At 47.6% G+C, this 11,061-nt stretch overlaps 1 protein-coding gene across 2 annotated transcripts in view; it reads right to left on the bottom strand.

The window, feature by feature from the left end:
• Positions 1-392: 392 nt before the first annotated feature.
• Positions 393-11,061, bottom strand: part of DPP3 (dipeptidyl peptidase 3) — a 34,713-nt gene continuing 24,044 nt past the window's right edge. The window contains exons 16-18 of one of the 2 annotated variants that reach the window (XM_065882517.1): positions 10,694-10,873; positions 3,370-3,532; positions 393-941 (exon numbers count right to left, since the gene is read on the bottom strand). In XM_065882517.1, coding sequence (XP_065738589.1) covers positions 769-941; positions 3,370-3,532; positions 10,694-10,873 — 516 coding nt within the window. In that variant the 3' untranslated portion in view covers positions 393-768. The remainder of the gene's footprint in view (positions 942-3,369; positions 3,533-10,693; positions 10,874-11,061) is intronic. The other variant, XM_065882518.1, reaches the window with a different exon arrangement.

Raw genomic sequence — 11,061 nt, 5'->3', positions numbered from 1 at the left:
TCCCCTCTTCATCCTCATGGTTAACTGGGTGGAAAAGAGGCCACTCCTTTTCTCCCTCCTTACTCTAGAGGTCCAGGCTCAGAGAAAAAACACAAAGGGTAAGAGATTAAATCCTAGGATTGTGGCTGAAGTTGAGGCTTTCCAGTTTTTAGGTTCCTGGAATATTTTAAAATAGAAGAAAAGCCACTAAGGAGAACGGCAAAAATTGTGCTACGTTCATCTCTTGACTCTCTGTATATCCACATTTAGAGGTGATGTCAAAATCCCATTGTGGATGGGAGCCTAAAAATAACCCGGCTTCTCCCTCCGCAGGCCTTGATCCCAGCACCTTGCTGGGAGCAAATGAGAAGTGAGGTAAAGGCAAGGAAGAACCACACAAATTGCAAAGATGGTGGTGGTTTCTAATATTTATTTTTCTGGTTATAAAAGTAATACATGAAGAGCACTGGATTGGGAGAGGTTTTGAGTCCTGCAGGATGACAGGTCACTTTCTCAGAACCTGCATTGCCTCATCTGGGAAGCCGGATAAGGAGTCCTGCCTTGCCCACCCCACAGAGGGCAGTGCAGATCAGATGAGATAACACAGGGGAAGCACTTGGTAAGCTGGAAAGTGCTGTCAAATGGAAGGGCTTAGTGTCGCCACCCTCGGCTGAGGTAGCACCAAGGTCCGAGCTCCTGCCCCTCCCCTAGCCCCTAAGACACGGACAAAAAGGGGGCCACTTGCAGCCTTGGTTTAATGGAGTGGGGGAAGGGCCATGCAAATCTGCCTCAAGCCTGGCCAGATGGGGTTTCACTGGGGCACTTCCAGAACCGGGCATCAGCTGTGGCCAGCTGGGTGAGGATCTCCTCCAACTCAGGCCCATCCTCTGGGAAGCGCTCAGAGAAGGATCGGATGAGGCCAGCAGCTGAGGCCTCATACTCAAGAAGCTGTACTTCTGAGCCTGGGGAGGAGATGGAGAAAAAAACAGCAGCAGGAAAAGGTCTTAATAGGGAAGCAGAATCACAGTCATAAGCATAGGAGCAGCTAGTTCTTCCTGAGCTCTTACCATGTGCCAAAAATTGTGCTCAATATTTCTTTTTCTTTCTTTTTTTTTTTTTTTGCGGTACGCGGGCCTCTCACTGCTGTGGCCTCTCCCGTTGCAGAGCACAGGCTCCGGACGCACAGGCTCAGCGGCCATGGCTCACAGGCCCAGCCGCTCTGCGGCACGTGGGATCTTCCCAGACCGGGGGCATGAACCCGTGTCCCCTGCATCAGCAGGCAGACTCTCAACCACTGCGCCACCAGGGAAGCCCCTCAATATTTCTAACTGAATCCTTAAAATAATCCTATGAGATAGGAAATATTAAAGGGGGGGTATTCAGTGAATTGCTGCATTCATTCATTCACTTAAAGATTTACACCAGTGCCATGTTAGGTAAAACAGACACAGTCCTTGGCCTCCAGGAATTGCCTTATCTCTGTCTACTGCTGGACCCTGGGCAAGCTTCTCAACCTCTCTAAGCCTCAGTTTCCTCATCTGTAAAGTGTGGGCAAGCACAGTACTCGTTCTCTCGAGAAGCTGTGGTGATTAAATACAAGAATGCATTGAGGGAATGCTCACCAGGCGCCAGCTACCACGAGCATCACGACCTCTGAACCTATTATTCACCTGTTAAGTGAGGCTGTTCCCAGGGTACCCATCTCACTTATGGGGTGTTCCTGAATACTCCTGGGAAGCACTTCCCTCTAACATCCTTCCACTGCTCTACCCACTCACAGCACCTTGTTGTGCTCTGTGGCATCATGGGATGTACGCAGCTAAGAGCACAGGCTCTGAGTTCAGATGGCCCAAGTTCAAATCCTGGTCCTGCCGCCCACTAACTGTGTGACCTCAAGCAAGTACATTCCCTTCCATGTCTTGGTTTCCAGCTGAAAAATGGGGATAATAACTTCCTCATTGAGTTGTTGGGAGTTGATCCATGGAAAGTTTTTACGCAGACTCTGGCACATGGAAGTCCTCAAAAGTTAGCTACAATCATCATCAACATTTTCATCATCACCACCACCACTACCTTTGAGAATTCAACCTGTTCTTCAGGCCTTAAAGTTTTACCCCCACTTCCTCCTCAGACCCTTCCCTGAGTCCCTCAAAAGTAGAGGTGATCTTCCCTTCTCTAAGTGTTCAGACCACTGTTTGTGTCTCTTGGGCACCCATGAACACTTCCTTTATAAGATCATTTCTCTCTCTGGCTTATTCCTAATGGGCTGTGAACTACTTGAAGTGAGTAGTCCAACCCCAATGCCTGCCCAGGGCTGGACAGTCAAAGCAATGACGATATTGTCCATGTAATGAGCACTGACTATGTGCCCGGCATGATCCATTCTCTCACTCATTTGACAGGCACTGAGAGGCTCCTGTGGGCCAGGCCCTGTGCCAGGTGTCAGGGATGTGCTGCTCCTGCTGCCATGGAGATGAGCAGATGAGCAGACAGGAAAATGGCAGAGTGACAGCCGTTTGAAGAAGAGGAAGCTGGGTGATAGCTCAGGGGGTGTGCCTGGAGGGTGGGGAGCCGGGGAGAGGGTTGCCAAGGGGTGGGGGCCAAACTCCTCTATTTTACTTTTTAAATGAGGTGCATTTTCATTGTTATTAATTTTTTCTTTTGGCCGCACCACGTGTCTCGCGGGGATCTTAGTTCCCTGACCGGGGATTGAACCCATGCCCTGGCAGTGAAAGCGCTGGGTCTTAACCACTGGGCCACCAGGGAATTCCCCAGAGTAGAGTTTAGAATAAACCTTTTAAATGCTTTTTCCTCACCAGGAGGAGGTAATTATTTCATTTAACCCTCACAACTGCCCATGACTACGGCAGTGAGGAGCAAACGCTCTTAACACAAAAGGGCCTTTAATACAAGAGGTGCAAGCGCAAGGCAGACAGGGCCAGGGATTCTGGCAACGGCATCATTGCTTGAGGAGGGAGAAGGACCACAGGGGTGCTGATCTCTCTCCGGGCTCTGCCGAGTCCTGTTGTCCCCTGGGCTCAACTCAGCCTGCTGGGTGCCAACTCTCTGCCTGAGCTGACCTCACTCCTGGGCCCCCGACAGGCCTGATTCTCCGGTATGATGCCTGGCCTCCTCACAGGCCCGGGGTCTGCCTGTTCTACTAGCCCCCGCCCTGCTGGCCTGCCTCAAACCTTCTGTTGCCGTCTGAGAAGCAGCATGACCCCGTGTGTGGGGGGGGTGGTAGATGCCAAAGTGTGGGCCTGAGGGTTGGCATGGGGAGGAGGGCCACCCCAGGTAGCCTTTCCTGAGCCTGGGTTGGTTCCGGGCCTTCTCTGTGCTCCCAGAGGGCTCTGCACGGCCCCCATCAGTGAGGGCTCAGGAGCCCATTACCTTCGAGGCGAGTGTTGGGCTGAACGATGAGCTTCCGGGCTTCCTTACGGAGCAGCACTGTGTCCCTGAGGGAGAGGAAGCACTCGGGGGGTGCATCGGTGACGGCCGCGTACCCCTCATACAGGGCCCGGCCTCCAGCCACGTCCCCTGTGGACTTCAGCACCTGTGGGAAGGCAGCAGTCAGTGCCTATCATGGGCGCCCTCCCGGCATCCACGGGGCTTTGCCAGGGGCTACAGCCAACGGCGCCCAGCCCTGGGCTACATGTGCTCTCTCGCAGCTTTCCTGTGCTGAATACGCGAGGAATGCGGCTCACGTGCTAGCACAGAGTAAGTGCCCACACTAAAGTGAAGCTAATTGTTCTCCTCTGCGTGTCTCACTTGAGCTGTAGACAAGGAAGGTATTATCATCACCCTCTTTTTTTTTTTGAACATTTTTAGGGACTTCCCTGGTGGTCCAGTGGCTAAGACTCTGCGCTCCCAATGCAGAGGGCCCGGGTTTGTTCCCTGGTCAGGGAACTAGATCCCACGTGCCGCAACTAAGACCCGGTGCAGCCAAATAAATAAATAAATATTGGGCTTCCCTGGTGGCGCCGTGGTTAAGAATCTACCTGCCAATGCAAGGGACACAGGTTCGAGCCCTGGCCTGGGAAGATCCCACATGCCGCGGAGCAACTAAGCCCGTGCACCACAACTACTGAGCCTGCACTCTAGAGCCCGCGAGCCACAAGTACTGAGCCCACGTGCCACACTACTGAAGCCCGAGTGCCTAGAGCCCCTGCTCCGCAACAAGAGAAGCCACGACAATGAGAAGCCCGTGCACTGCAACGAAGAGTAGCCCCTGCTCGCCGCAACTAGAGAAAGCCTGTGTGCGGCAACAAAGACCCAACACAGCCAAAAAATAAAATTATTTTTACCATGACAAATGTTCAGCAATTATCCTTAGCGTTCAACAAATACTCTTCCTTAGCTGCGTGGCATGCGGGATCTCGGTTCCCCAACCAGGTACTGACCCTACGGTGGGAGCTCGGAGGCTTAACCACTGGACCGCCAGGGAAGTCCCTACCCTCTTTTTTTAGTAAAACATTTCACACACCCAAAATATATAGTATGTATGTTATAAAGAATAAGACACCCGTACAACCACCACCCAGCTTAAGAGTCAGTCCAACCGCCCCCTCTTTGACTGCACCCTGTGGTCTCCCCGATCTGAGGAATTAGCACTCGACTTGGTGCTCATTAGTCTCTTGTTTTCCCCGAGTTTTACTCTCAACCATAAATTTTGCCCACATCCTGTGATGTGCTTTTTCTGCTCGAGTTACATCTAAGATTCATCTGTGTTTGTGCGTGTAGTTATAATTCACCCTTCTCACAGCTGTACGTATTCCACTTACAAACACGCCACAGTTTCATCTCTTCCACTGTTGCTGTGTAACCTGTGCTTTTTGCCCTTTGAGGCTGCTGGGGACATCCTGTACGTCTCCTGATGCTCAGAGGCAGGTTTCCCCAGAGAATCAAGGCCTGGAGGTCAGGTGAATGCTCATCCTTAAAGGACGATGCCCTCATTGTTTTCCAGAGTTGTTGCACCTGTTTACATTCCCAGAAGCAGGGGCTGGCAGTCCGTCCTGCTCGGCACACCAGGGTGGCGTTGACAGTTTTTCATTTTGCCAAGATGGTGGGTGGAAATCTCATGCTGTTTAAGTTGCACTTTTCTGATGACTAACGAGATGGAATAGCATCCCACAAGTTGGTGGGCTACTTATTTTCCTCTTCTGTTCATGAGTTTTGCCTATTTTTCTGTTGGGTTGTCTTTTCCTCCCCCCCCTTTTTTTTTTTTTAAAGTTTTTTATATATTTAGATGCTAACCTTTTGTTAACACATATGTGGTAAATACCCTATCCTAGTTTAAGACTCATCTTCTCACCTTCTTTATGGTAAGTTTTGATGAATAAAAGTTATTATTATTGTTATTATTTTGGCTGCGCCGCATGGCTTGCGGGATCTTAATTCTCTGACCAGGGATCAAACCCAGGCCCACAGCAGTGGAAGCACAAAGTCGTAACCACTGGACCACCAGAGAAGTCCCTAAAAGTCATTTTTAATGTAGTTAAAGGGATCGATCTCTTCCTTGATGGCCTGTGCTTCTTGTATGGGGAGAAATTCTCCTCTACCCCGAGGTCATAAAGATATTCTTTTCTCAGTTTAAAACTTTGCCATTCACGTGTAAGCCTTTAATCTCTCTGGGATTGAATTCTTTGTGTGGTATAAAGTAGAAATCCAAAGTGTCTCTCCATAAGGATAATCTATTGTCCCAGGGCCACTATTAAATGGTCCCTCCTTCCCCAGTGGTCCGCAACACCACTTCTGTCATATACCAAACAATCAAAGCTCTTGGTTCTGTTCCACTGGTCAATTTGTCTATTCCTGCCCCAGTGCCACACTGAATTTATAAGTCTCAGAATAAAATTTGATATCTGGTGGAACAAGTTCCCAACCTGTTTTGCCTCAAGAGTGTTTTGGCTCTGATTCATGGTCCTTTATGCTTCCATTTAAATTTTACCATCAGCTTGTAGAGTTCCATGAAAAACCCTCTTGGGCCTTTATTCAACCTTGCTGAACTCTTTTATTACTTTCAATAATTTATAGATTCTTTTGGCTTGCCTACATAGACAGTCATATCATCTGCAAGACGATGGGTTTTTTTTTGTTTGTTTGTTTTTTGCAGTACGCAGGCCCCTCACTGTCGTGGCCTCTCCCGTTGCGGAGCACAGGCTCCGGATGCGCAGGCTCAGCGGCCATGGCTCACGGGCCCAGCCGCTCCGCGGCACATGGGATCTTCCCAGACCGGGGCACGAACCCGCGTCCCCCGCATCAGCAGGCAGACTCCCAAACACTGCGCCACCAGGGAAGCCCGAGGGTTTTTTTTTTAATTTTTTTTTTTTTTTTTGCAGTACGCGGGCCTCTTACTGCTGTGGTCTCTCCAGACGCACAGGCTCAGCGGCCATGGCTCACGGGCCCAGCTGCTCCGCGGCATGTGGGATCTTCCCGGACCGGGGCACGAACCCACGTCCCCCGCATTAGCAGGCAGACTCTCAATCACTGCGCCACCAGGGAAGCCCTTTTTTTTAATTAAAAAAAAAATTTTTTTTGGCAGCCCACATGGCATACGGGATCTTAGTTCCCCGACCAGGGATAGAACCCGTGTCCCCTGCAGTGGAAGCACAGTCCTAACAACTGAAACGCCAGGGAATTCCCAAAACGATGAGTTTTGTTTCTTCCTTTCTAACGCCCAAAGTTTTTACTTGTTTTTCTTGTTTCCTTCTAAAAGCTAGGACCTTCAGTACACTGTTGATCAGAAGTGGAAATAGAAAGTATATTTGTCTTCTTCCTGATTTTAAAAGGAATGTTCTAGTGTTTCAACAAATGACATTTACTGTACTTTCTTTTTTTGAGACACTCTTTGTCGGGAACCAGCTGCAAGCTGACAGTTCTTGCAGCTTAAAGCATGGCAAAGTCCTGCTTAATTCTTGACAGGACCCGAAAGATTATTAGAGAAGATATGAGTCTTGGCCCGTGAGGCTGCTTGCGGTTTCTCTAACTATAGTTTGTCCCTGGCATGTTTCGGTAATCACAGTCTGTTCTCATGCATGTTTATATTCTGGTTCGCAGAATGTTTTGTACTATAACTTCAACACTAAGGAAATACTGCCTGATGATCCTGTCTTGTGATTTTAACAAAAACATGTATTGCCTACTGCAATATATAAAGAGTTTTGATGGGAAATAAAGTGTGTGTGTGCTTGTACACCACCCTCCTGACCCCATTTCTGCTTAATCCCCTCACCTGCTCTCAGGACTTTTTCCTCAGTCTAACAGCGACTGACAACTCTTATCGGTTAAAGAAATTCTTTTTGAAAAAAAAAAAAAAAGAAATTCTTTTTGACTCTGAGTTTCCTGAGTGTTTTTTATCATAAATAGATATTGACTTTCAAGAGCTTTTTCTAAATCTATTGAGATGATCATGGTTTTTCTCCTTTAATATGGTGATTTTCATAAATATATTTTATGATGTTAAATAAACCTTTCATTTCTGGGATTAAACCCAAATTGATATTTTCTGGATTTGATCTAAGATTTTGTTTCAGAATTTTGGCATTTACATTTTCCCTTCCTGAACTATCTTCGATTTTGGTATCAGGATTAAACTGGCAACTTACAAGGAGGTAGAGAACATTCTCTCTTTTTCTATTGTATGGAAGAGTTTATATAAAATTGATACCATCTGTTACTTGAATATTTCGTAGGATTCGTCTGTAAAACTCTGTGAGCTTAGCATTTTTAAAAAATTAATTAATTATTTATCTTTGGCTGCGTTGGGTCTTCGTTGCTGCGTGTGGGCTTTCTCTAGTTGCGGCGAGGGGGGGCTATTCTTTGTTGTGATGCGGCAGGCTTCTCATTGCGGTGGCTTCTCCTGTTGCAGAGCACGGGCTCTAGGCACATGGGGTTCAGTAGTTGTAGCTTGCGGGCTCTAGAGCGCAGGCTCAGTAGTTGTGGCACACGGGCTTAGTTGCTCCGCAGCACGTGGGATCTTCCCAGACCAGGGCTCGAACCTGTGTCCCCTGCATTGGCAGGTGGATACTTAACCACTGCGTCACCAGGCAAGTCCCAGCTTAGCATTTTTTGTATGAAGATTTTAGACCACCGATTTAATTTCTGTAATGGCTATAGGATTATTCAAGCTATCTATTCATGAGTCAATTTTAATGTTATTATTTTTCTAGGAATTTGTCCATTCATCCAAGTTGAAAAGTTATTGCCATAAATTCCTGCTATATTTACAGTTATGTCCCCCTTTAAATTTCTACTCTTATTTTGCCTTCACTTTTTTTTTTTTGGCTACGCAGTATGTGGGATCTTAGTTCCCCGACCAGGGACTGAACCTGGGCCCCCTGAAATAGAAGCGCAGAGTCCTAACCACTGGACCACCAGGGAATTCCCATTCTATGATGTTTCTAGACAGGGGTTCCACTTGTCATTCTTGGTATCTCTAGAGCTTCCTGGATTTATGAATTGGGTCTTTAATCAGTTCTATAAAATTCTCAGCCATTATCTCTTCTAATATTCCCTCTCTTACCTTTTCTCTCTCCTTTCCTCTTGGAACTTCAGTTTATGTACATTAGACCTTTTCACACTATCCTCCATGTCTCTTAATCTCTCTCTTAAATTTCCTAGCTTTGTGTCTCTGTGCTACATGCTGTATAACTTCCTTTATCTTCAGCTGGGTTTAAACCCTGTTTCAGCTGCCTATTTTTAGTTTCAGTGATTATAAAGATTATTGCTAGGAGGTCTATGTGGCTCTCTTCCAAATATCTGACATTTCGTGGCTCTGATCCTTACTTCTTTTGCCAATTTGCAGGTGGCAAAGTAGGATTCCTACTAGGGCACCCTCCAGGTAAGCCTCCCCCTCTTAGACCCAGGGTTAGAATGATTTTCCCTAGCTTTGGAGTAATTAAAACCGACTGGGAACTCCTGGGGGAAGGTTAGAGAGAACACCTCACCTTTCTCTCTTCTGCATGATATTTAACACCCAGAATGTGAACACACATTCATCAGGTCGACAGGTTAGACCCCAGGAGCTTAAACCAAAGAGTTGGCAACAGGGGTGCTGACGGGACCCAGGTGTTATCATGAACAAGTGAGTAAGGCAGGTAGGTAGTGGACCCGGCAAACTGGAGAGTCACGCCATGTCCAAATGTCCAAGTGTGCAAATGCAGTGGCTGATGCTCAGTTCCAGCCCATCATTCACGTGGGAATTACGTCTATTGATGTCAGACCTTCAAAGAAGTTAGAAATACACATTTGTATCTCACCTCACCAACTTTTATAATACGGGTAGGCCAAAGCTATGACTGTTTGTGACCCATGGCTGAAGCCTTTCCCTATGGAAAAGCCTCATCTTCCCTGGGGCTGGCTCCTTGCTCTGCTCTTGGCTTTTCCTGGGGGCTAATAAAAGAAACAGCAACACCAAAAATGCTTCCATATTCCGTATCTTCTGTAAAACTACTGCTGCAGACACTGTCCATTCTGCTGAATGATTCCTCTCATACAGAGACCCCCCTGCTTCAATCTCTAGAACGGAATGCTGTGTTCACTCACTGCTAGGTCACAGTTCAGTACTGGCTGAAGATTTGGCAGATTTGACTCCTTTATCTAGTGACATTATTATTATTAATAGACTGTTCTGGAATAATTTTACATTTACAGAAAAGTTGCAAAGATAGTACAGAGAGTTCCCGTGTGGCCCTGGCCCAGTTTTGCCTGTTGTTAACATCTTACAAAATTGGTACATTTGTATTAACTAAACTCTAGACGTTATTTAGATTTCACTAGTTTTCCCACTAATGTCTTTTATCTATTCCGGAATCTGACCCAAGACACTGCACTGTGTTTTGCATCTAATGATTTTTAATTTCTAATTTTATTTTCCTTTAATGGCCAAACATACCTTTTTAGGAAAAATGCCTAACATCCCTTCTGGAAATAGGTGGCAGTACAATCATAAAGAGATATTTGCTGAATTGAAGGCTGGGCCTTCTTCAGGTTGAAAAAGCCAGCAGGACCCTGTTCTGATGGAAGGCACTTCCCGGTAAGGAGTGGGTCACCATTGGTGGTCCTCCAGCTTTGTTGAGTGTCAGAATCACCTGGCAGGCTAGTAAACATGCAGGTTCCAGGGCCCCGCACTCAGAATTTCTGAATCAGGAGGTCTGGGGTGGTGCCTTTGAATCTGCATGTCCTGGGCGATGCTGCTGCTGGTCTCTGGACCACACTTTGTGTCACACTGGCTTGGATAACACGACATTCTATCGCTGAGTTCCACATATATGTTGTTTCATTTAATTCCTACCAGGTGAGGCAGGTGATGTACCTCATTTGACAGATGAGAAAAGTGGAGGCCAGCAAGGCAAAGTATGTTACCCCAATTACACAGCTGGTTAGTACTGGCACCAGAACCCCAAAAGGTCTACTGACTCTAAACATCCCTACATGGGAGGGATGTCAGGGCTGCAGTGACCACTGTCCCTCCCTCCTTCACTCACCAAGCTCCAGGCTTCCTCCTTCTGTCTCTCAACCCACCAAGCTCCTTCCAGTCCCAAGACCAGGCTTTACGCTTTGTTTCTTCTGCTATCAGATCTTCTAATAGCTGGTTCCTCCTTGGCACTCAAATTCCAGCTTAAGTACCACCTCCTCCAAGAAGCCTTCCCTTTTACAGGGTGGGGAGACAGGGTGAGGCTGGAGGGGGCCTCCAAGGTGAGAGGCCCCTGTTTACCTGGAGTCTCCGCAGGAACCTCTCCAGGGCGGGCTTGCCCACGGTCCGGATCTTGTTGCGGTCAAGGTGGACCTGGGCATCTGGGCGCCCATCGGAGCCTGTGGTGGGAGTGACAGTAACAAGTCCCTCGCCAGCCTCCAGCAAGACCCTCAGGATCACAAACCGGGCCTGCATGTGGGCCTGCCGGGGCCAAAGAGAAAGGAATCATTTGCAACCCCGAGGCAAGAAGTATCAAGAGCTCATTCCAAGGCCTGATATATCATATGTGTGCACTAATTGTCAATTATTATTGTCGTTTTATTCTTCCCTAGCCTGTGGGTCCTTTTGTGCCTATTCCTCTCCCCTCAAATGCTTCCCTTCTCCTCTCA

This window comes from Phocoena phocoena, chromosome 8 (genome assembly GCF_963924675.1).
Source record: "Phocoena phocoena chromosome 8, mPhoPho1.1, whole genome shotgun sequence".
Taxonomy (NCBI): Eukaryota; Metazoa; Chordata; class Mammalia; order Artiodactyla; family Phocoenidae; genus Phocoena; species Phocoena phocoena.
Note: the sequence above shows the minus strand (reverse complement) of the source record. Positions and strands in the feature narration are given on the sequence as shown.